Source organism: Pocillopora verrucosa, chromosome 13 (genome assembly GCF_036669915.1).
Source record: "Pocillopora verrucosa isolate sample1 chromosome 13, ASM3666991v2, whole genome shotgun sequence".
In the NCBI taxonomy this organism is placed as follows: Eukaryota; Metazoa; Cnidaria; class Anthozoa; order Scleractinia; family Pocilloporidae; genus Pocillopora; species Pocillopora verrucosa.
Window position 1 is genome coordinate 3,240,639 of NC_089324.1, and position 25,589 is coordinate 3,266,227.

The following is a 25,589-nucleotide window of genomic DNA, read 5'->3' on the forward strand; positions in this document are numbered from 1 at the left end:
CGGCTTTCTTTACTTATAAGACAGAGAATTTCACTCTTACAAGAGAAGTATAGGGTTATGTGCGCCTAAGACAGCCTCTTTCCCTTTTATCCGGGCAGTTGCTTCGACCAGGTTTTAACTGACACAGATCACAGTCAACTTAGGAAAAGAATTTGTAGATAGCTAGGCATCGTCCCCAACAAACAGAAATATTTAATACTTTGACATATTTCAATCAGAAGGCCTCAAACGTATATCACAGAACACTCAAAACCTAACCTTGGCCTTAGGCTAAAAGTCCACTTAATTTCACCCTTTAACTCCCAAGATCTCATTAAAAATTCTCCTTACTATCTGCTATACAATTCTTCTGACGTTTTTTTCTGAGAATTTGGTATTGGATCAACTATAAATCCCCTAATTGATACTTTTCTTGGTTCTCATCACTTGCCTCCTTGATTTTGTATTGATATTGTAAGGAGAAATTCTGTCTTGGTCACTCATGGGAGTTAAAGGGTTAACGCAGTTAAAAATGTATCAAATATTTATGTCCTCATCATACAAAAAATTAAAACTCGCCAAAAATTTTATTTTAAGGACAGTAAACAACATTTTACTTACCGTCGCAAAGAGCGCAAAATTTTCTCAGTCAGAATAATTCGTGAAATAAAAAAGATGTGAAATTTCATTTGACTCACTCAGACGAAAATAATAACGCGAGAATAAATTACGTTAGCGTTATATTTTACGCAACATCTAAAAAGAACAAATTTTAAGACAGTTGGTCATCATATTATAATGGACACAACGTTATATTACTTACATTTATAAAATAAATTTAAGATATTTACAATGAAAGTTTGTCACTGTTTACATCTGTCTGTTAAAAACTCTTTGATCCATCTACAATAATGAAGATTGTCAGTCTTAAGTGTATGGTTAACTTCTCTATGTGCATGCATCTTCAAGTTTCCTTTTTTGGCTTTGTTCTTCTTTTTCCCAACGAGACTTGACGAACGTTGACGAGGGCCGAGGGCCGAGGGCCGAGGGCCGAGGGCAGAGGGCAGAGGGCAGAGGGCAGAGGGCAGAGGGCAGAGGGCAGAGGGCAGAGGGCAGAGGGCAGAGGGCAGAGGGCAGAGGGCAGAGGGCAGAGGGCAGGTGACAAAAGTCGGAATAATTTAAAGAATTCATAAGAGGTAACTTCAGTCTACGACGACTGACGAGAGTTGACGATGATAAACGAATGTGCCCGGTAACTCCCCTGGGATTTCTTTGGGTCTCCTTAAAACCAAACTTGAGTACATGAGTTCCCTGTTTATAGTTTGACAGCACGTTAATGATAAACACTTGAGGGTAATTCACCTCCACAAGTTAATTCCTGTGCTCATCCTCAATTCTTTTTCTAATAGCTCGGACATTTAGAGCTTTAATTCACTGCATAGTCTATCCAGCGGATGTGCACACGTCTTCACAGCGACGGTGAACATGCCTAAAATTCAATTCGCTCTTTGCCACATTTCCCGTGATTCCATTCGGCGAGACAATACTTGACATCTTCGAGAGCCAAAGTACCTTTGTCGTAAATGTACATGAAATGTAGGGCTCAGTTTCGGAGTCAGATTCGCGGAGTTATTTGCTAAGGAAAGACTCCAGTGCCGCTGATGTCCTCTGAACAGAATTGATATTTCGACGAATGCGGTCACTAACACTGGAGGTTTCCTTAGAAGAGAACGACTGAATTTTCATCTCTCTGTTGAGGGTAAAATAAATCAAACAATAAGCTGTATCCCTTATCAACAAGAAGTCATTCTACAATAGCGCCATCTTTGTGTGGGTTTCGACATCTATTTCAATGAGAACTCAAAGTTGATGTGCATGGAAGAGTGGTATCAAGTTTCGAGCGATAGCAGTTTTTCATGAGGTCGAGTGGAGACACCAAAATTTAACTGTTCTCTATACATTTCTTAAAGTGCTGAAAAGGAGAAGTTGTTTAAAAATCAAGAGCTTCTTTGGTTGGTGATCATTTCCCTTGGTCGTGTGACCTTAGAGTGTCATTCAGGGATGATATTGTAGGGAGAAATTAGATGCCTGTCACTCTTTGAAGTCAAAAGGCTATTTAAACCATGAAAAGTTCGATGTCTGAACTCGGCCTGAGTGGTAAAATCCAGTATAATAGACAATTCATTAAAAAGTCGCTTTCACGTCGACAAAACAAGTCCTCTAAAAGAAAGAAAAACATTAGCAACAGTTCAACTTACTGTAAAAAGCTGGCACTTTTATCTTTATCAAAAGCTTCCTTTTCCTCCAATTTCGCGTCTTCTTCCTGGAAAGAAATACATTTCAAGATAAAATGAGATCCTTATGAAAAGCAAGGACGTGGTGGCATGTATTTCTGTCTGCGAACCCTCATCGGCTCGTTCTGTAACTCTCCTTTATCGTGACTGGCTGTTGCAATAACTATGGTTGTGACACAGGACAAATGTAACGTCGGTGGTTCACGGTAACCTTGGCCAGTTTTTTGGAAACGTTCGTTACTTACTTTGTATCGCTTAATATTTTTCCCGCGCTGCTCGTCCCGCCACCTAGGTGAGTGCAATGAGAGAAAATTGGTTTTACAAAAAATACGTTAAGCGTTCAAGACACTAGTTGCAACAAAACCTTACTAGGAAATGGGATTTTGTCTCGATTTGTGGAATCGCATAATTAACCTCCGGCTAACCTTAAGATAAGCCTTCTTTAACTCTAAGATTTTTTTTTGCTTGTTTTGCTTGTTTTGCTTGTCGACAACTGGTTGCTATATAACTAAAGCAACCAGTTGCTACACTTTGCATACGTAGGATGACGTTGGTTCCATTTCATTCGATTAATTTTCAATCAGGTGTCGAAAGTAATCCGAGATACTATACTTCGCTTTAACATTGGTCAAGAAAACTCAAGCCATCATCTCAAACACTCGGACGCAAAATTAAAACAAATCATCACTAGGTCACCCGCGTTTTCCCGCGCTTTAAGCAGTTTACCTGTATTTTCTTCATTTCCTCATTGGCTAACGACGATGTTTACCTTTCTGATTGGTACGTGTGATTGCTCTCGTTTGGTATCAGAACAGTCAATTAAAAACCGCTCTACTCTCTGTGATTGATTTGGAAACCTCGCGACAACCTAACTGCCAATCAGATACACATCTACAACCAATCAACACTTGATAACTCGCGTTTTCCCGCACTTTAGGTCATTCGTTTGTTTTTCCTCGGAATTTTCATTGAAAATCTGGTTTTGGTTTTCCAACACTCGATAGAAAAGCATTCTACAAGTTGTAACTAAAGGATAGGAAGGCTGAGAAAGGAAACTGGGGTAAACACGTTAGCCCTTTCATTCCTAAGATCTTATTAGTAATTCTCCTCACTGTCGACCGTACAATTCTTATGATTTTAGTTCGGAGAATTTGGTATCGGTTCAACTAATAATCCCTTGATTGATATCTTTTTTTATTCTCATCACTTATATGCTTGATACTGTATTGATATTGTAAGGAGAAACTCTGCCTTGGTCACTTCTGGGAGTTAAATAAAGGGTTAAATAAAACGTACTTAGCATTATCCATCATGGCGGCAAGCCGCTTCTGTTTCTCATCATCGTCCATACGTCTGTTCGAATGAGAAAAAGAAATATAGGAAATTAAAATTCGAGGTCTCTAATCCGTTCATTCTCTACTAAAAGAGAATACGAAATAGCCCTCGCTAGGTCATTGTGCTGGGTTCTTGAGCAAGAAACTTTAATTTCAGAGTCACCTAGGAGTATAACCGACTACCAGCCAAATGTCAGCGAAACTGGACAAAATAATGGGAGGGAGGGGGGGGGGAAGGGTTAATAGCGATAGGCTACACACACTCCTTGGTGCTTGATGCAGAAGACGCCGACGATAAACAACGGCAAACATCAATGGGCCGCGCTGATTAGCCTTTAAAAATGAACCAACTGAGCTATGAAGCTAAATGTTGGGATAGAAACAAAAAGTGCGTTTTTTGTATGGAATAATCCTGATTGATCTGTAGATGAAAGTTAATTAATTGATCATGGCTTACTTTGTAACTGCTGATCCCCTTTTCTGCCATGGTTTTGCTCCGCGCGGTGAAGGAGATCTCCGTGAATTCTTAGGAGGAGATGGTGAGGGAGAGCGCCTTTTTCTCTCCACCGGTGATGGGACTCTATTCCTTCTGCTCCTTGATGGCGAAGATGACGGGCTTCGTCTATGCCTTCTGTCATCTCTTCTGTCATCTCTCCTCCCACCTCCTCTCCTGCCTTGTGGTGATTTTGATCGAGATCGCATTCGAGGCTTTCGCTTTATGGGAGATCTAAAGATATAAGCCGTGTAACGCATTAACTACACAAGAGACTTGTCTCTGCCGCGGAAGTTTTGGTCACCATGGAGAAAAAAAAATTTTGGCGATCAAATTTACAATGTAAGTCAGCAAACTCGAGGTCACTGTTCGCCGGTCATTTAGCAAGTTGGAACTTTGTGACATGTCAAAACTAAGATTTATGGTCTATACTCAAACTGAGATAAACTTTTAACAAAAAAAACAATTCTCCTGCCTACTCCAAAGACAGCAGTATGGTCAAAGATTAAGTACGTCATTAATATTCCACAAAGTTTTGTGGAATATTTTTTTTTTCCTGGCCGCCACTTAATGTTTTGAGGTCGCCAAATGGCGTGTTTGAAAAAAATTGAGCTTGGTGCCATTGTTTAAAAACAACTTTAATTCCTTCATTACCTGTGCCTGTAGGAGAAATGGTCTCCATTTCTGTATGCCCTTCTTTCATCCTCATCATCGATTCTTCTCCTTTGTAGGAAAATACAAAGAGGAAAAATATTTTAGCCTTAATCTGGATGCAAAAAGTCTCATTCATGAGGATCGTGCCTTTGCTCTTATGGAAGTCGTTGCCCTTACCAATCAGATCCTGTAGCAGCCTGGCTACTTTTAAGAAACAACTTAAAACATTTCTTTTTAGGAAGGGATCAATTCTAGTTTATAAACATCAATGTAGTTTTAAGCGCTATATAAATTCTTTATTATTATTATTATTATTATTATTATCATCATCATCATAATCATCATCCACTGCTGAGTGAATTTTCCTAATCCTTTAACCCCTAATAGTGACTAGCATCTAATTTCTCCCTAAAATATCACCCCTGATTCACAGATTAAGGTCATGAGAAGAAAGGAAATGATCTCCAGATAAGAAGCTCCTGATCGTAAAACAAATTCTCTTTGTCAGTAATAAAGAAAATGTCAAGAGAACAGGTGTAAAGGGTTTAGCAAAGTCTGAAGCCAGATGAATTTGGTTTATTACATTCTCCTTCTTAGAAAAATTACCATTAGATTAGCCCTTTCACCCCCAGGAGAGACCAAGAGGTAATTTCTGGTAAAAAATACCTACACTTAATACAACAGACAGATGACAGGGTCCATGGGAGAACAGATAATATATGTAACTGCTTTTCATAAATCAGTAACTTACCTTTGTGAATATTGCTGATCCCGGTGAAAACCATTCATTGCATCCTTTCCATTTTCCACTGATTTCTTTTTCTCATTTTCTTTTTTTCTGTCTCCCACATCTTCTTCTGAGTCATCACTGTTATCTCTGTGTCTCTCATTTCTCCTCCTCTTCTTTCCATTCAACATTTCTCTCGAATTGTCATCTGTATCACAACTCCTTTTTCTGTCTCGACCATTTCTTTTTTTCCCATTTTCTGGTGTCACTTCCCTTTCGTCTTCTTGTGACTCACTGCTTGTGTCAGCATGCCTTTTCTTTCTCTTTTCCTCTCTTTCTCGTTTACCTTTCTTTTTCTTATCTTTCTTCTTCTTCTTCTTCTTTGACTTTTCCAAATTAGCTTGAAGCATTTGTTTTAACTGCTTCATCTTCACAGGATTATTGATCAGCTCTTTCCTTTTCTCCTCTTCTTTCTTCTTGATCAGAAACAGTGGATCGTCTCGCACCTTAGCTGCCAAGTCATTTGCTGTGTTGGCAGCGGTGTCATTCATGAAAGAGGCACCTGGGGCAGATGATTCCTGCAACAGAAATACAAGTTTGTCTTTAGAAGCTGGTAAGCAGAAGAAAGCTGCCTGCAGTCAGATCATTTGTGCTTGCTATTTTGTGAATTGTGATCTAGGACAAAAAATGAGTATTTTTGAACTGATTCTAACATCAATGTCTGACCAAAAAAAGTTACTCAAATATGTCTCAGAATACTGGAAAACATAACTCAGAGAGTATAAAAATTTTTAATTTTTCTGGGGGAACAAACCCTGGCCCTCCTGGAAGGTTGTGTTGTTTTGTAACATGCAATGCTTGCTACACAAATGCAATGCTTGTATAAGTTGTTGACTCAGATCAGATCATACGTCAATTTTATTTCCTACTGACAGCCTTAGAAATAATTCAAAACATTGGGGTGTTGCTAAGAGCCAGCTACAAGTGAATTTTGCAAGGTGGAAAAAAGGCATTCATCAAGTGAACATAATTTTGGCTTTCGGAATTTTGGATTTCTCACAGTTTTTAAAGTCAAAACTGTTCCAGCTTTGCTGCAGGACCAAAGAAATATGATAGATGCTTTCTAATTGATCAAAATTTGTACAATTCTCTGAGCTTTGTAAACCATAGCTTAAAGTTTTTCACACACCTCTTCATCATCCTGTGCCATGGGGTCTACTGCCTTATCAACAGCTTTTCCCAGTAGATACAATTCACGATCCACCTGGCCTGCAGCTGCAGCATACATCCAATCAAGCCGTTCTCCTTTTTTCCTGCGATGCAATTACAAGATAAAAAAAAATTTACCACAAGGCATAATTAACAAATTAGATCCCAATCTGGAGATTCATATAGCATGATGGTTGATAGGATTGACACACCAAGAAACTATCACCTATAAAAATCAAGAGAAAAACATTTCATTGTTTTAATATATATCTCCTCTTTTTCCGAATTTAACAAGACAGCCTCATGTTTTCATTTTACTTTTATTTTAAAATTCTGTTAGGTTACTCACTTTCCTTACTACTGAGGAAGTGAGAGCAGGTAGTGCGGCCAATCAGATTGCACCATTTGTGGACACACAACAGTAGATTTACACCAAGATATCATTGGTAAATCTTCCTTGTAGCTGCTATACACTTCCTTGTAAATAGGTTATGATAATTTCATGTTATTTTAAGATAGTCTAGCAAAACTGTCAATTCTGTCTATTCTCCTCACTTGCTTGAAGAATAACCTACTGAAATTGTGAGGGTAGGTTACATTTGATCGCTTTGGGAGTTAACCCTTGAACTCGCAGAAGTAAATAAAATGCAACTTATAATAATATAACAACCATACATACATCAACCGTGGCCAAACAAGTAATGAGAGTGCTCAAAACTTATCACGTAGAAGTTATCTTGATCTAACACCTTTTTATCGGAACTAATTTACAAGGAAATTTGTAGCAGCTAGAGGAGAGAATTAAAATCAGATCTTCGTGGATTGAAGAACGCAGCAAACTTATCGAATTATCAGAACAAGTTGGTAGCAGTAGGAGTTTTCATGCAGTTAGCCCTTTTCTCTGAAATCAGTTACATCTGTATCTTCTATCCCTTCACTCACTTAGCTATTCCTTGTTCCACTGCATGTCTCTGCATCCCTTCTCTAGCCCTCTCTTCCTCCAGTTCTTTTCGTAGCTGGTCGATCTTTTTCGCCTCCGCTTCAGCCTTTTGCTCTGCTTTCCACACTTTCTCCACATTTCGTAACGTTTGTGGATGCCAGCTCTTCTTCAAATTCTGTTTAAAACAGAAAAAAAGAGTCAAATAACAAATAATTTCCATTAAAATATTCTCAAAAATACTTCATAGAAGCTCGATCGCTCGGTATTTTAACTTGAAACTTACCAAATCGCCTCCCCCCATGTTGAAAATTTGACGTTCGTTTTCTTCGCGTCGTGTTTACAGGAAGCGGAAGTATTCATTTTCGCATGCGTCGAAAAATTCATACCCAGACTCCATGGGTAGAAAATAATCTAAGTTTTGATCTGTAAACATTTTTTGACACTTCTTTCGAAGATTTTTTCTAGAAGGACAGCGTTTCCTTGATCAATCCGAACTTATTAATTTTTTAGAGATTTATAGTACGGTAATGTTTAATTTGACGTTCATGTTGCCATGGTGTGCAATCTAATCAAAGCGATTGCTGTAAATTAGCGGTGAACCCCAACAATTTGAATTCTGTATTGAACATGTGTTTTGATGATCGATCACGGAATAACTCGTACCCAAAGAAGAGAACTATGCTGTTCGTTTTCCTGAGACTGCACCAATGACTTCAAATGAAAGCGTAAGTATGGAATGAAATAGTACCTTACCATTTTATTTTTGTGAAAGATACTCAAAATCGCTTTTTTTAGGAGAGATTCGATCGAGTCCAGATCGTAGTCTGATAGGATGTACAAGTAACCTTGATTCCATGTTCTTTTTGATGTGGAATCACCCTTAAAGCCTTAAATAAAACACAGGTGTTTCAACCTATGTATTGATTTGACAGTTTTTCTTTTATAATACAAAGAAATTAGTGCTTGGATGAATAGGAAACAAGTTTTGACGAACCTTTTCACCATAATAGCAATTTGGTCTACTACTATATAATTATATAGATGTAATTATAAATTATCTATTCTCTCTTCCGTATGTGTTCTCCTGGAATACTCTGTATTTCAAAAAAGTGCCTATGAATCAATAATTCGGTCGACGTGACGATATTTAGTGGACAAAAATTATGTTTATGATAACAGGAAAGTCTTCCTCGCTGTGCCAAATTTGATATTGCCATTTGGGTAACAAGGATGTAGTTGTACTTGAGACTTTTCAATTCTCTTCTTAATCTCTAATTAATAGGAAACATTCTTCATTAAGATATTATTTTTTCTTCAATCTAATGTTCTTTTTTTGCAAATGGAAATGTTTAGTTTGTGTGTCAGAAGCAAGTCGTGTTTTAAACGGTTTGTCAGGCCTTTGGCAGGCAATATCATTTTAAATATTGCTTGACAGTGTGTTTTGCAAATATTTAGACTTGAAAAATGTAATTTCCTTCCATGATTATTGGTCAAGATTTCAATTTTTTTTCATTTGATTGGATTCATTGTATTTTTCTATTGCCTTTTCTCCTGTTGTCATCAGTTGATAAAATTTTTTTCAAAAGTACCCAATCATTTTTTTATCAAGATGAAAGTGGCTGAGATATTTAAGGTATTTATTTTGATAGCCAAAGCAAGAAGCAAAAAAAGAGTTTCTGTTTCAACAGGAATGTACAGCCCACAACCAGATAAATGTTTTAAAATTTTTTTTTCAGGATGATGAAAATCTGGCACTAAACTCTGAAAGTCATGTTCAGTCTGGTTCATCACAAGATGGTAAATGAATGCACTTTATACTTGCCTTTGTTTCAGCGATTGCCCTAGGAGAAATAAGTATTTGACAAATATAGTTGTTTTGTTTTGCAATTGTGTTATCAGCAGTACTCTAATAATTTCATTGTTTGCAACTTCCAGTCAATGTCAGAATGTAAGCAACTTTGCACCTACCTACTTACCCCTCCCCTAACCCAACTTTAACCTTAACTTGTTATCAGTTGACTGTTGTTGGGATAGGGGAGGAGTAGGTGTGTAGGTGCTCAGATACTTTGATCCAAACTTTGTCTCAAGGTCAAGGAAACAGAAAAGGCATATTTGACATAAGGTTTTTTTTTCTGGTGGGGGAAGGGGTGGGGAATTATATGAATTTGTATATTCAGTCTGGTAGTTATCAAGTCCTTGATAGGATTTGATGGAGATGGAGACATCTACCCAACCTGAAGTTAAGGTAGCTGTGACAAATTAAAATGAAATGAAGAGTGAAACAATTGGCTCCCAAACTGGGTCATGATCTATTGCTATGGCTATCTGATAACAAGAACCTTGAGTAAAATAGGTTACAATAAAGATAAGATACAGACTTTTGAGTTTTTTTGGAAATAATTGCTCTGTAGGTGTTTTGCCAACCCCTTTGCATGCTGCTGCTGTGAATGGAAACAAGTCTCTTCTTCAAAGGCTACTGCAAGAAGGTGATTTACAATAATTCTCTGTCTATGTATGTCCTGATAAAACCTCCCAGTGTTCTTAAATTGAAGGGCTTCCAATGGGTTACTACCTGAGTACAACCAGTTGGTAAACGGCAGTGCAATGAAAAGCCACATCAAGAAGGTTAACAAGGTTGAAGTGAAGTGGAGGATGATGGCAACAATTGATTTGTTAATAATAATTTTAATCAAAGGTTCATTCAATAAATTGAAATAAGTCTTCTTTTTTGTTAGAGGAAAGAAGTCTTATCAATAATGGAGACCAGTTTGGCCGCACTCCTCTGGTGAGAATCTTTGAATAATTAGATTAAGCCCGTACACTCTAACATCAGTATCCATATTCTCTGTAAATTATCTTTCCTATACATTTCCTTTGGTACTGACAAGGAGCATTCCTTTAAAAATTCAAGCTACTTAGGTTAGCGATCATTTCCTTTATTCTCATGATGTTAATAAATTAATTGGCAGTATTCTAATTATAACAAGAAACTACAGTAGATGCTGGTCACTCTTAGAGTTTAATGGGTTAATGGCAATACCTCTCTTGTGACGTGTACATGATAAACGTTTAAGATCCAAACCCATGCAATTGTGATTTTTGAAAAAAAGCCTGGAAAATGAAGAAGTATCTGGGTTGAACTGGCTTGAATTCAGTTTAAGCCTTTTTTCAGGCTTTTTTCCTGCTACTTTAAACCTTTTTACCCTAACATTAGTATGCAAGTTCTCCATTCTGTTCTATATAAATTTTATATGGTACTTGTAAGGAGAATTTGTCTAACAATCAAGAGCATCTTGAGCTTGTGATCATTTCCTTTATTCTCATGACTATAACACTTGATTCATTAGGAGAAATTAGATGCTTGTCACTCTTGGGGGTCAAAGGGTTATTGATAATTGCAGCTTACCCACGAATATTGTTTCTTCACTTTGTATATCACCTGCAGGTCAAAATATGATTTATTTCATTTCATTATATAGTAAGATGAGGTGAAAAAGCCAGCCAAAGATAGCAGATCAGCTCTGGCCAATGGCTCAAATATTGACAGCTGTGAGCTTTTCTTCTACATCTAGGAACATCCCCCTCTTTCATCATGAAATGAATCTATCACAATACTTGAGAAATCACTCCCAGAAGTGATTAACAAGTAACTTCTCCCTACAATATCTAAACATTATCCATGCAACAGGTCATGAGAATATTCATACTTATCAGGTTGAAGTTGATATCTCAATCTGACACCAAATTCTCGTAACTTATTTACAAGAAAATGTGTAGCAGCTAGAGGGGAGAATTAACAATCAGATCTTGGGAGTGAGAAGTTTAAACTTTGTGACTTTATCTCCACAGGTCTACAGTGTTTTGGGAGACAGACTTGACTGTGCAGAGCTGTTGTTGAAAGCTGGAGGCAATGTGAGATTAGTAGGCCTTGATTCAGTTTCATTCTTACAAAGCATATTTTTTAAGAAATCATCTTATACCCCTCCCTGGATGTTTTTGGTTTTGAGCTCTTCCCAGGGGTAGGGAAGGTGTGTGGTTGGAATTTTCTTTTCAAATAACATTTTCAAGTGGGTAGAGATGTTTTTGGGACCACAAGAATCACACATTACAACTTACAGCAACAGAAAAAAATGGCAGGAAGTGAACATTTCAAAATCCAATAGTTTGACTAAAGGGCTCTGATTATAGGTAAGATACACTCCTTTACCATTACATTTTGCGGTTTTACTATTTGTGGTCCAGGGGAAGGGGAAAGGAAGGATTCAGTGTTCTCCCTTATTTTAAGCATGACAGGTAAATTAAATTTTCAAACCAGTAAAGCAATCCTTTTACCTGTTGAATTTTCAAGAATTCCAAGCAATTTTAAATGGTAAAAAGAGGTACTACAGACAGTAAATGTTACCGGTTACTGCCTGAAAAGGAGAACATTGAGGATTATGAAATTTTTTTTTTAAGGAGATTGGTGCTCATTAAGGCTTATTATTAGTTGATATGATATTTATAATACAACTTTTTTTTTTGTGTGGATTTTGTCTACATCATAGGTTGGTTCTTGTGATATGGATGGTAGAACACCACTTCACTGGGCTGCATACCAGGTACAATGTGGTAGAAATCTGAATGTAATCATTTGTGTAGGGTGAATAGGTTACCAGAAAGAATCTCACAAATTGGTTTTAAAATTGAGGCCTCCTTTAGTAACTGGGAGATGCTGAAAAGGCAGAGTAGGTAATTTAGGGTTGGTTAACTGTTAGCTTGAAAATGGGATACAATAGTGCTTCAAGTAGGGACAGTTAAGTATGTTCCTTTAGTCTTTCTTTGTCACACACAAGCTTCCTCTCTTCTGTTACAAGATAGGTAAGTTTCTTCTATCTTTTTAACCCTTTAACTCCTAGATCAAATTTGTAATTCTCCTTACTATCACTATACAATTCTTGTAATGTTAGTTCAGAGAATTTAGTATTGGATCAACAAATTATCCCAAAATTGATATTTTTCTTTATTCTTATCACTTATGTGGTTGATATTGTGTTGATACTGTAAGGAGAAATTCTTTCCTGATCACTTATGAGAATTGAAGGGTTAAGGTGATTAAGGGCCAAGATTTGATTCTGTAGAGGAATTCAGGAATTCTTTTTCTACCTCCCACTCTCATGATAAGGCAAAAGTACCCTACATCTCTCTTTAACCCTTTCACTCCCAAGATCTGATTAGTAATTCTCCTTACTATCTGCCATACAATTCTTATGATGTTAGTTCAGAGAATTTGGCATTGGATCAACTAATAATCCCATGATTGATATTCTTCTCTATTCTCATCACCTGCCTGCTTGATATTGTATTGATATTGTAAGGAGAAATTCTGTCTTGGTCACTTATGGGAGTTAAAGGGTTAAGCAACAGCATATATGGTTTATGTTCTCCTCTGTCAGTAATTTTTCAGAGAATGATGAGTTGATAATTAGCCTGTTATTTTTACACCTAGGGAAATGTGAAGTGTGTAAAACTACTGCTGTCTAAAGGAGCAAATTGGAAAGTAAAAGACAACAAAGGAAGGTGTGTAGCATCTTCAGAACAATCTTTGAATAATTCTGATCACATTTCTTTTTTATTTCCTTTTTATATTTTTGCGAACATGGTTAGGTAGCCTAGCTAATATAGGTCACTCTAGGAAATACTATGTATAATGAATAATTCCAGCTTTGCCAATCTCTAAAAATTTCTGAAACCTGGAGATCCTTAAAGATTTTAGTTTATGGCTAAAAGTTGTTAAGTGGATGTTCCTACATGTTATCCAACATTGAAAAAGGTTTAGCAAAATCACTTTAATCTTGTATGGAAAACATACGTTTGTTTACGGAGGTCAAATTTACAGAAAAAATATTAAAATTTACTTCTATCAAGGAAATTTATTGAAGTTTATGGGAAACCAAAAGACTTGTAGATTTTTGAGAAGAGCAGGGAAATTTTTTTTACTCTTGAATTTCAATGTTTTCTACAACTCTTAAGTAATGTTAGCCTGATTCTTGCAATTTCTTTTATTCCCAGTCACCTTGATGGGAAGTAAAACTTTGTGTTAGGCCATGGCACCTTGTCCTGTAAGTGACATGTGGGTGTTAAAATGAATAGAGTTGGTTTAGTGTTTGATGTAAATGACCATTTTTCATGTTTGCTCACCTTCTTCTTAAAAATTCATTTAAAACCACAAAATAAAAATCTGTCTGCCACTTTTTAGAACTCCACTCCATTTTGCCACAAGCCATCAATCACCCAAGGTTTGTCAACTATCCTTGTTGTCGCCATCTTTGTTGCTGTTGATTTTTTTTTTTTGTTTTACAGTCGAACTTTTGTTAACCGTCTAACTTCCAGATCAAATTTGTTATTCTCCTTACTGTCATCCATACAATTCTTATAATGTTAGTTCAGAGAATTTACTATTGGATCAACTAATTATCCCCAAAGTGTTATTTTTCTTTATTCTCATCACTTATCTGGTTGATATTGTATTGATATTGTAAGGAGAAATTCTGTCTTGGTCACTCATGGGAGTTAAAGTTTAATGGTCACTTAGAGTGGAACCACTTAAATAAAACAAAAAATAATCTTTCAAGTAAAATTTGATGCATGTTTATCTCCCGAAATAAATGTTAGTATTATTTTTGAGGGTGCTTATGTACATTAATGGTCTTCTTGCCCTCCCCCGTTGTACACATTTAATCAATCTGAAATGTGTTCGCAGCAAAAAGAACTGTGACCAGAAGAATTCCCTAACTAGTTTATCTGATTTTTTATTTTAACTCTTTCTTTCTAAATACTTTCAGTGCTTAAGCATCTTACTGAAGCGAGTCCCTAAGGGCGAAGCAGATGAACCAGATAATGATGAGATGACATCTCTTCACTGGAGTGTGTCTTATGGAAATGCTGAGCATGTCAAGCTATTGCTAAAGGCAGGATGCTCTGTGACGGTTACTGACTTGGAAAGTATGTTCCAACAAACACTGGATCAGGACGTTTAATTTACAGAGAATTGGGTTCATTAACAATTTACTACAGAAGAGGGGTCATTTTTTTTCATTTTTCTGGCGAGTGGAGGCAAGTGTGAGGTGAATGCATGAAGAGCACATGAATTTAATTACTCTTTGCTCATGCCTCTGCTTGCCTAAAAAATGCAAAAAAATGACAATTTTTTTGCAGGGTCTAGAAGTTTCTCATTAGAAAATGGAAGGAATGAGTAACTATTTAATAATAACTATTTAATAATAACCATTACAATTTCCTCAAATGTGATTGGTGCACTAACTGCTTTATTTTTCACTAATCATTTTGTACAGTTGTAATCTGACAGTGTAATCAGACAGTTGGCTGGAACCGGACACCTGTAATGTGTAATGGGATAGTTGAAGCAGCCAATTGTACTCAGTCCACTCAGCTAAATCCACCAATCACAGAATTGATCCCAATAACCCTAGTAATAACCACTTATCGCAAGAAAAACTGGGCATCCAAAATGAAGGAATTTTTAGCTTTATACATTGTTTCCATAGGAGATATTTGCTCTAGATGTATTTTTTCACAGAAATTGTAATTGGTTATGATTAATTTGCAATAGGATGTCGTGTCATCCAAATCTGTCTGTAATTATACGAGTGGTTGACAAATTGGACTCCCGCCTTGCGGTGGTCCAATTTTGTCAATCACTCATATGATTACAGACCAAATTGGACTCCACTCAGTCCTGTTACCATCATTAAATGGACTGGAACCTTTAAAGAGAAACTAATTTACAAAGATTAATGATGTTTATTAATTTACTTTTCAGAGAGGACACCTCTTCACTGGGCAATAACAAATCCAGATCCTGCTGTTGTGAAACTCATTTTGGTAAGAAATCTTGCATAACTTGAATTCATATATGATTAGACATGTAAAGTAAAGAAATATAAAGGTGGACTAATGGGAAGGCTTCATCTGGAGAGCTACCTATCACAGGAGAAGGTTAACCCTTTACACCCAAATATCAGTATGCATATTCTCTGTACTGTTCTCTATACATTTACAAAGGTGCAGACAAGGAGAATTTGTTTAACTAAGAGCTTCTTAGGTGGTTATCTTTTACTTTATTCTCTTGACCTTAATATTTGATTCAGGGGTGATATGGTAAGGAGAAATTAGATGCCCGTCACTTGCAGGGGTTAAAGGGTTGAAGTGAAAAGGGTGCAATTAAGGTACTATAGATGACAAACAAATGCCCCCCCCCCCCCTCTCCCCCACCTGGATGGTTGGGCACGGAAACTTTCATCCACAATCTTGTTCTTGTACTTCTGGTAATTTGAATGACCACACTCTGGAATGTTATCAAAATAATTAAAAGTCAGGACCTCCTTGGGCAGTAGAACAGACAAATTTCTCAACTGAATGTCAAAAAACAAAAACCAAAATAATCTCAATCACCAATCAGAGCAAAGAGAACATCATCGTTAGCCGATGAGAACTCAAAATAAAAACAGGTAACCTGCTCGAAGCGTGGGAAAATGCGAGTATCCAATATGGAATTGGTTTTCCTTTTGTATCTGATTAGTTAAGATGGTGGTGAAGGTTTTAGGACCAATCATAGAGCGAAGGAAAGAAAAACCAAGCAACCAGGATCAATTTCGATACTCAACAGACGAACGAGCTGCTTAGGAGCTTTCACTTGAATGGTCATTTATTAAAAAATTCATCAACAGGCTTTGACATTAGAGCTACCCTATTTATCATATCAGCTACTTCATGAATGAAATGTTATTGATTCTTCGTTTCCTAGGAAGCAAACTCGGATATCATCAACCATCAGGACAATGAAGGAAGGACTGCTCTGCATCTTGCTGTGGCAGAGCAGAATGAGGCGGCTGTTAAGGTGTTGCTGGCTCTTGACAAGTGTAAAGTGTCGGCCCAAGACAACATGAGCCGGTCACCTCTACACTGGGCAGCGGTGTTAGGTCAGTTGAAGGATAGAGCGAACACAGCAGTCAAACGTAGGGCATGCGCAAGGGGACCAATTTTTAGCCGGCCGCGCGCCAATTTCCCGCCTTAAATTCTAAAAGAAGACATAAGAGAAAACCGCTGTCACGTAGAAACGTCTAAGAGATCTGTAAACGGAAACAAAAGTAGGGTAAAGTAAAACTCGAGAGTTATCGAAAATATATAAATTTCAAGTTCTGAAATTTAATTCTCTACTTGGAAATTCAATTTCCAGGCAACTCTCAGTTAGTGAAAATGCTACTGGAGAGAAATGCGGATTTCACTGCTGCAGACAGCAATGGGGCTACTGCTCTTCATTACGTGGCTCAGAGCAATTATTGTGAAACGGTCAAAGTGTTCCTGTCTTTCGACAAAGTCAACGATATTCCTGATAATGAAGGAAGAACTGCTCTCATGTGGGCCGCAGGGAAAGGTTAGTTTCTCATTTAAAGCGTAATTCGAGGAAGTGTCATAAAACTAAAACCAAACTTTCCCGGAAGCCAATCAGGACGGAGGTTAGCATCACAAGGAACCAATGAGAGTTCAGATCAAACGCCTGTAACTGGTGCTAAGCGCGGGAAAACGCGGGTAACCAAGTCGTGATAGTTTTTATTGTTGCATCTGATTGGTTTTTAGAGTAGGATGCTGGTTTTCTTGACCAATCAAAGCGTAGTGAGACAAATAATGCGATGCTACATTACTGTTGACACTCGATTTGAAATTTCCGGCTTCCATAACCAGTCACCTTCGATAACTATTATTCTAGTCAAGGCTGTTCACTTCACGCCAATAGTGCTTCATTATTCAATTTCACCAGGAAGTGAGAGTGCGTTAAAGACAATGTTAGAACACAACTTAGACGTGCACGCCAAAGACAAATTGGGAGGAACAGCGCTGCATTCGGCTGCCTACTCTGGTCACGTGAACTGTGTCAAGCTGCTGATCCAATTTGGAGCCTGCGTTGATGCACTGGACATGCTTCAGCACACACCCATATTTCGCGCATGCGAGATGGGACACACTGAAGTTGTCAACAATTTGATTCTGCGTAAGTTCAGCTTTGATCGTAAAAATTTCTTGCGCTTTTATTAATCATTGTGCTCTTTCCTTGAAGGAAATCAAAGATTGTCTTGCAGTATTTCCCTTGATTCCTGAAACTCTTTAAGTTCTCATTTATTCTGGCCCTTTAATTGCTCCATTCTCTCAATTCTAGACCGCCCGAGCTTTTTCAGAAATATGAACCTCTTCATCAAACCTGTTGCTTTTGCCTTGTCAACGTATTTAATTGCAAGCGGACAAAAATCGCTGATAAGTTGAGTTAGCTTATTTCCAATTCTCATTCCCAAAAAGGCGCTTACAGATTTCCCTGTCCGATCTTACCTTAACTTAAAGATCATTTTAATAGCTCACCCGATTTTCAAGTAGATACTACCTGTTATATCATGACTCCATTCAATAATGTCTGTAACCCCTTCATTGTAGATGGTGCCACTGTCAACTTGGAAGATCAAGATGGTCGTACACTGCTTCACTGGGCGGCTCTCGGGGGTCATGCACCCATATGTAACGCTCTAATAGAGCAGAGTGTGCCCTCGGACACTAAAGATCACTTGGGGTAAGTTGAAATGTCTCCTACACACCAGTCTCCTAAACCTTCTCATCCGTTATGACATGGGAGTTGCGATAGACTAGAGGTCTGGGTTTGAGACCTGGAAATCTCTAAAGAGCTCTTGCGTAACGGTTTGTTTGTGTGTTTTGTAGTCGTACTCCGCTGCAGTGCGCCGCTCATGGAGGATTCGTGAAGTTTATGACAGTGTTAATGGAGCATGGTGCCGAAGTTGATCACCAAGACAACGACGGAATTACTGCGCTGCACTGGAGCTGTGCATCCGGGCATTTGGATGCTGTCAAGCTGTTGCTAAGATACAAGGCCTTCCCTAACTTCAAAGAGTCGAACGCTGACAGGTAGGTTATAGTTACGGGCCAACTGGAAAATATTGTGGGGGAGGGGGGTAGGCTGGGGGTTCACTAAATAAGGATTGTAACATTGTGGTAAATTCAGTTTCTTTCCAGGCTCAAAGCGTCAAAAATAGAAATAGTTTTGCGTTCGAAGACCGTGCACATTTAAGGAAAAACCGCAATGACCCCCTCTTCCTTATGTTTCTCACACGGAAAAGTGTGGTCAACATAGTCAGCTTTCTTCAAGTCTTTCAACAACCCTCAATGTTAAACCACGGTCTGTTTCTATGAGGTGTAAAAGAAGGCTGCCCATGCAGTATCCCTTCCAAAGGCCTTACTGTTTATTACTCCGAATGTTGCTGGGGAAGATGATAGTCCAATGAACAGCTACCAACCTTTTCGTATTTTCTTCCAGGTTGACTCCCCTCGACTATGCCATTATTGGTGACCACCAGGATGTAGCACAGGTTTGTAGGGTTTGTTCTAGAAAATGGCCAAAGAAGGCCTTGTAGGCTCCCCATTATAATGTCAAAATGTCAACTGGCCTTTCAAGAAAAGTGGCTCAACAATGGGGTACCTCAGAGGGTGCTACCTGAGAGGATGCTTAAACGTATTTGTAGAGTCACATTAGTGAGATAACAAGAAGAGAAGAGCAAATGAAACAGCGAGAGGCTTGGTGAGAGCTTGTGGTCAGTCATTATTTTCAGCGCTTAACTTTAAAAAAATGAACAGTACTTTAAAAAAGTACTTATCCTTGGGTACAGTTTCTTGGGTCCCTTTTGACGCCTAGACGTAAGTTTTATGCAGCATTTCCTTTTCAAATCGCGGAATCCCGCAAAGCTTCGCCTTGCAATAAACCCTGGTTTGTGCTTAAATATTTATTAACCTTCTAATCGGCACAGAGTTCTGATCAGGACAAATGGAAAAAGTGATTTTGGAAGTTCCGCTGCTCAAAAGTCTCTATGTGAATCGTCATTTATATGGGATTGATCCTTTAGAAAGTTGATGCTGAACGCAAAATTTTTCTCTTTTTTTGTCGTTTGAACAGTATATGATCGAACAAGGAGCTTTGACTATTAACGGAATCCAGGACATTGCTGCTACGACAGTTCAGAAGTGTTGGCGTGGTTACACTGTCCGCAAGGCATTTCAAGACAAGAAAAATTTGTTTTTGAGACACGAGCAGTTGAAAGGGCAGAAACGAGCAAGTGCTGCAAGGACTGGGGACATATTTGGAAACCAGTCTCCTTACAGCGTATCCCCTGGTAGTGCATCTCCAAGGTATTTTAAATGTAGATGGAAGAGGCTTATCAAAACAAACAGAAGAAGCTGATGTTATCAGAGAAACGATAATCTGAAGCTGTTCATGTGTAGACCTCTTAAATGACGAGGATTTACGCTATAGTATTAATGGACTATCGTCCCATTCAGAGTGAGTAATAATGCAACCAGTCGCTTCAACCCTTTAACTCCCGTGAGTGATTAAGACATAATTTCTCCTTACTATATCTATACAATATCAAGCAGACAAGTGATGAGAATAAAGAAAAATATCAATTATGGGGTTACTAATTGATCCGATACCAAGTTCTCCAAACTAGCGTAATAAGAATTATTTGGCAGATAGTAAGGAGAATTACTAATGAGATCTTGGAAGTTAAAGGGTTAAAAAAAGTGAAAGTCAAGACTTCACTTTCGCCAAGTGGCCCATTCAGCCAGGGTTTATCCCTGGTTTCTGTAGCGTGAAGCGACTAGGAATATTACTACTCCTCCCCGGATGGAATTTTAGTCCACCACCAGCATTTCATGAGACTTCCCTTACAGTTTGCCGTTTATTTATACTCTCGGGTGAAGAGAGGCACTATGTGAGTAAAGTCTGTTTCTCAAAAACACAATACTTTGAACGGAGCTTGGTGTTGAACCCAGGCCCCTCGACTCACTAACCGATCGGCCGCTGTGTTTCCCATACGTCCAGGTTTGCCTTAGAACAAGACAAAAACCCAAAACAAGGATCGCCTATTATGAACAAGGGGGCCCTGGTTTCTTTTTGCATGCAGCTAACATAATTTCTAACTTTCTTAGAAGAAAGAAAGTTAGATCTCAGCTACTTTTTCTGTACTTTTGCTGTACTTTTGCTGTACTTTTGCTGATGAAAACTTGGCGAAGTCGCATCAAATCTGCGAAATCGTCCCACTGGATCTAAGTGTTAGATGCTTAAAGCTATTAGTTTTTTTTCCTTTTGTATCGAGCAGTGGAATTTTTTTTTATGGCGCACCTACCCCTCCCCTAACTCAACAACAGTCAACTGATAACAAGGTAAGGGTTAATGTTGGGTTAGGGGAGAGGTAGGTGCGTAGTTGCTTTGTTATTAACATTGATCCGAATTTTTTTTCTGTGCTGTCAGAGATTTCACGAAAACTGACGCCTTTGACAATGAACGACATTTACAAGTTTTCACTGAAGACTTTCCTGAGGAAAATATGGAAGAAGCACTGCCGCCGTTTACTGAAGAAAGAAGACATTCACAAAATGAAAGTACCAGTAAAGATAAACTATTACCAGACAATACTTGTCCACGAGATTATACAGAAAGACATGTCACTAATGTACTGCAAGAAGCAAAAGTGGATGAAAGTTGGTCTTCCTCGGAAAGTCCATCATCAGGACGGAAATCCGAAGACAGATTTCATTTTAAGAATGATGCCGAGATGGTGAGAGTGGTTTCGTCGTTATTGTTGGAAGAAGACTTCGAATTAGACGAAGGATTTTCGTTCGCAAATGAGGGTGAAAATACTGTGCGTAGAGTTAATGTCACGAAAAATGATCCGCCTCGTTTGGCGCCAGCAAAAAAGTTACACAGCGGTATTTCAAAAGCAGAGCTTGCGCGGAGGGAGCGCGAACGGCTTCATTTAATACGCTCGAAAGTGAACGCAGCGGTATTGATTCAACGTTGGTTTAGAAAATGGATCTCGATGAGGCGTGAACGTTTCGAACGCGATGTGATATTATCGGAGGTAAAAAATGAACAGGAAGAACTCAACAAGGAAGTCGCCGCGCTTACAATTCAACTGGCGTGGAGGAAACATTATAGACTCGAGTTTGAGAAAATCTCCACTGGAACTAAACAGCAGAAATCGAAAAAACCGCCCTTTTTGAGTTCCGCTTCGTGTAAACAGAAACAAAATGGAATACACATATACGGGCGCCCTCTTCGAAAAGTTCCGTCCATGAACGGCTTTAATTCTCGCAACGCTTTCAAACGAAAGCCTGGGTCCACAAAACATGATTCTACCTCTCCAGCCGCCATGTCATATAACATGGCGATGGACTTGTATCATCCCTTGGGGTCGAGGCAAGGCAACAGTCGTGCTGCCATAGTTACATCTAGCACCAGAGTGAGGCCTGGGAGCATGAAGAGAACTGTTAATGGCTGGACTCATAATATTGGGTTTTTATCCAGAATCAGTGGTAAGTTGAATCTTAGTCATTCTTAAGGGCTCCAAGTTCAACTTCTTTCAAAGGCGCCATGTGGTGACCTAAAATCTGGAATTGGTGGCAAAGAAATCTACTTGCAACTCCAGCGTTTCCTGAGGATCACATCTTAAGGCTTGATTCTTGGACAACAAAGAGAGAAATACTAAAACTTTAAGAACGGCCGAGTTTTTTGAAATATTATTTTATGCAGATACCCATCTCAATTTGATACAAGTCAATAAACATTTGATAATAGACAAATTACAGCTCGGAGCATGACCGCCGAGTATAGATCGCCAAATTGGCGAATGAGCTCCAAAATAAGTTTCCAATTTTTTTACTTTGCGATAACATAGCTTCGTAACTTGGAGTGCTCGCAATTGTAGGTAGCGCTTCAGTGGGCCAGCAAAGCTTATAATTATGTGAACTTAAAGGTGACACTTCTGCGAGATGGTTTTTCGTCCACTTTTCCTCGGTGAAAGTGTAATTTGGAGTGTTTGCCTCATGCTGAAGGAAAACTGACCAGAGAACCCGAGAAAAAACGTAAAAAATAAATCCAACTTTGTTGAATTCTTTTGTGGAACGTTATTTGTATCTCTTTCACCAACTCGAGGAATGTTATGAACTCAATATTTTTTTCTTTATTTCAGGACACAAAACAGGATCAAAGGATCCGAAAACGTAGCAGATGTTGCTTTCCTGATCTTGGTATTATTTCATGGAGGGGTGTTTTGTAAAAGCCGATTACCGCTGGTTTACCGCCGCCCACAAGACCTCTTACCGCCGTCTGTTGAGCTTGCGATCAGGCTCTCGTGTTTGGGTTTCACCCTAAGTCCCCTCTCTGGGGCAGCTGCCTATTACATAATCGGCAGCCGCTCATGGAAAACGTTATAGGAACCCCCGTACTTTTCACTGGCTCCCTGTTAGTTTCTGCATCTCTTCGCGTTTTAGTTTCTAACGTAAATCTTACCGAAGCTTCGTGAGTGCCTGGTAGAAGTGAGCAACACCATGTGATTTTAGAATTTTTTTCGCTGTGCAAAACTACTCACAGCTCGGATAAAATAAAAAAATACCTGTCTAGTTAGGTTGAAAAACGAAAAAGAGGCAATGATAAACAATGAAGGATGGCCAGGGATGGAGGAATGGAAGATGCACGTGAATCAGTGCCAAGAGATGGATAAATCGTTCCATAGCTCATCGTTAAAGAACATCACTGAGATATTACATATTATTAAGTTGCATGTAATGACAACCATAACATAAAATATCCTTGCATTTTTTATGTTGGTAAACGAATTAAAAACGATATAAATACTATATAAATACTGTATACAAGAAAAATTTAGAAAGGCTTGCTCCAATATGGCGGCGATGACGTGAAAGCTAACGCCGCATTTCCACAAATGTCACAAACATTAACGAGTTCATCCATGTTTGTTTTCATTGTAAGCACTTAAAAGTATTATCTGCCATTATGCACATTCTAAAAAAGTGATGTATACAATTTTATGACATAAACGATGACGTTAGTTGTCTTTATTTAAACTTAATCCCTGTACTGTGTCAGTATTCTCTGTCCTACTTTCCTGCACGCACTTGTTATTTATCAGTGGAGACTGATGTTGTGGGCGCCATATGCAATGTATGTAGCACACATGGACCTTGTAATAATCTACGCTCCCAGACAACTGGTTGAAACACTTCTCCAGAACAACGCCGGGCTATGACGTAAACTAGGTTGTGATTATTCAACATGGTAAATGACACTTAAAAAGAGAAATAGAGTCATTTGTCTCACGATGTGGACACTTCGCATATGGATGGCGACGTTTCTCGGTTATGGCGGTCTCGCGTCCCTTTTCCCTCTTCCTATGTTTTTAATTTCCAATGTATCAATGCCATCTTGCAGACCAAAATTGAGAATGACTGAAAGCTAATTTGGTTTTATCAACCTAGTTGATAATGTAAGTAGGCCACCGTAAAGAGTTTCTAAGCCGACGTTTCTGTTCTGACGAAGGGCTAACGCTCGAAACGTCAGCTTTGGCCAACTTACTTTCCACTCAGTTGATAAAACCAAATTACCTTGTTATACTCTCCCACCGACGCAGCACCACAGTTTCTTTAGAAACTTACCCCTTTATTGAGAGAGACTGGTGAGTAGTTGTCAGGTCTACAGGTTTCCCAACAAGTGAGTCTGGGAGTGAAGCTCATTGACAAGTCCTTTCTAGCTCAATTGATAAGTACTCGGCCACGAAATTAAAACTGCCTGGAGTTCAAATCCTTCAAGGATGTGGCATTTTTTTTTCCTGTCCCACGATGCTAAAACCTTTCTATTTTATTTTCATTTTCTTGTCTTGTCCCGCGGTACTGACTTCTCAATTTCTGATTCACCTTTTTTACAAAAATGTCCTTTTATTTTTATGTCTGTCCCATTATTAACTATGTCACACCTAGAGGTGAACAAAAAGGGATTTCTCCGCACAATATATTGACATGTTACGAGAGACCTTTCTAAGGTGTACGGCTAAAAGAAGAAATTAAAATAACAGCAAGGAAACCCAGCATTTGATTGAAAAACAAATTCTCTTAGCAACGTGGCGCAAACAGTTGAGAGAATATCAATATTGAGATCTTTGGAGTGAGAGAGTTAAGTTCTTAAACAAGAATGTGACCAACATCTTCATTTACAATTTTCCACTTTCAGATGCTTAACTAGAGAAATTGATCCTCTCAACATATTGAGGAGATGCTCCATATTTAAGGAAAAGAGGACTATTTCCTTCTTTACGCGACTCATCTTAACTGTTACGCTCTTGGAGCCATCTTCTGAAAGGATTCGAGGTACTCGTGAAAGGTCGAGACGGAGTCGACGGCTTGCTTAACTCTCAAGATTTTCATAATTCGCCCCAACTACCACCATACGTTTAGATGAGGCTAGATCATCTAAACGTCATCTCAAAAATACTCGTTTTTCTAAAACGCCATAACGACCGTTTTCACGAGCTCTCATCTACACATACCAATTGACCAATAAGAGTGCGGCTAAACGGTAGTAGAATCAACACAAACGGGAACTAATTAAATATTTTACGGTTATTTGCAGTGGAAGAATCTCTTTCAACGCCAAATTCTTAACATTCGTTTGCGTGTCTTAAAGTGGGTCAACGTTCCTCGTTAACACCTAATTTTACCTTTTCCAGACACTTTTCAGTTTAAAAAAATTGTCACCCCATTCGACTTTGTCCCTTTTTCTAACAATAGGAGTGAAATATAGTGCTTTGAAACGACAACGGCAAAGTGTGGTCATGTAGCAAACGTAGTGTGCCCACAGTGTTTGAATTGGAGCTAATTGAGTGATTAGTTGTTTTTATCCGTCGTTAATAAAACGTTTTCATAATTTACACTATCCTGCCTCACTTTCCTAGACAACACTTTAGAATTGATATTGGCTTTGGCGGAAAAAACGTGCAACTCAATGAAAACTTCGCCAACTTGATCTGTTGTGCGCAATAATTACTGATCAAAG

General features: G+C 38.4%; 2 protein-coding genes across 2 annotated transcripts; one reads left to right on the top strand and one right to left on the bottom strand.

Moving 5' to 3' along the window:
• Positions 1-23: 23 nt before the first annotated feature.
• On the bottom strand, positions 24-8,055 carry LOC131768411 (pre-mRNA-splicing factor CWC25 homolog). The gene is made up of 10 exons (XM_059084146.2): positions 7,914-8,055; positions 7,633-7,805; positions 6,671-6,794; positions 5,506-6,059; positions 4,755-4,823; positions 4,065-4,334; positions 3,570-3,626; positions 2,519-2,561; positions 2,238-2,302; positions 24-1,729 (listed from the first exon to the last, which is right to left on the bottom strand). The coding sequence occupies exons 1-10, from the start codon at positions 7,929-7,931 to the stop codon at positions 1,609-1,611; spliced, it is 1,494 nt and encodes a 497-aa protein (XP_058940129.2). The 5' UTR covers positions 7,932-8,055; the 3' UTR covers positions 24-1,608.
• Positions 8,056-8,075: 20 nt separating this feature from the next.
• On the top strand, positions 8,076-23,818 carry LOC131768412 (inversin). The gene is made up of 19 exons (XM_059084147.2): positions 8,076-8,355; positions 9,367-9,427; positions 10,042-10,116; positions 10,366-10,415; positions 11,480-11,542; positions 12,175-12,228; positions 13,116-13,186; positions 13,866-13,905; positions 14,452-14,611; positions 15,450-15,511; positions 16,434-16,608; positions 16,866-17,063; positions 17,448-17,678; positions 18,113-18,245; positions 18,392-18,595; positions 19,005-19,056; positions 19,638-19,870; positions 20,994-22,057; positions 22,714-23,818. The coding sequence occupies exons 1-19, from the start codon at positions 8,338-8,340 to the stop codon at positions 22,746-22,748; spliced, it is 2,979 nt and encodes a 992-aa protein (XP_058940130.1). The 5' UTR covers positions 8,076-8,337; the 3' UTR covers positions 22,749-23,818.
• The last annotated feature ends 1,771 nt before the right edge of the window (positions 23,819-25,589 follow it).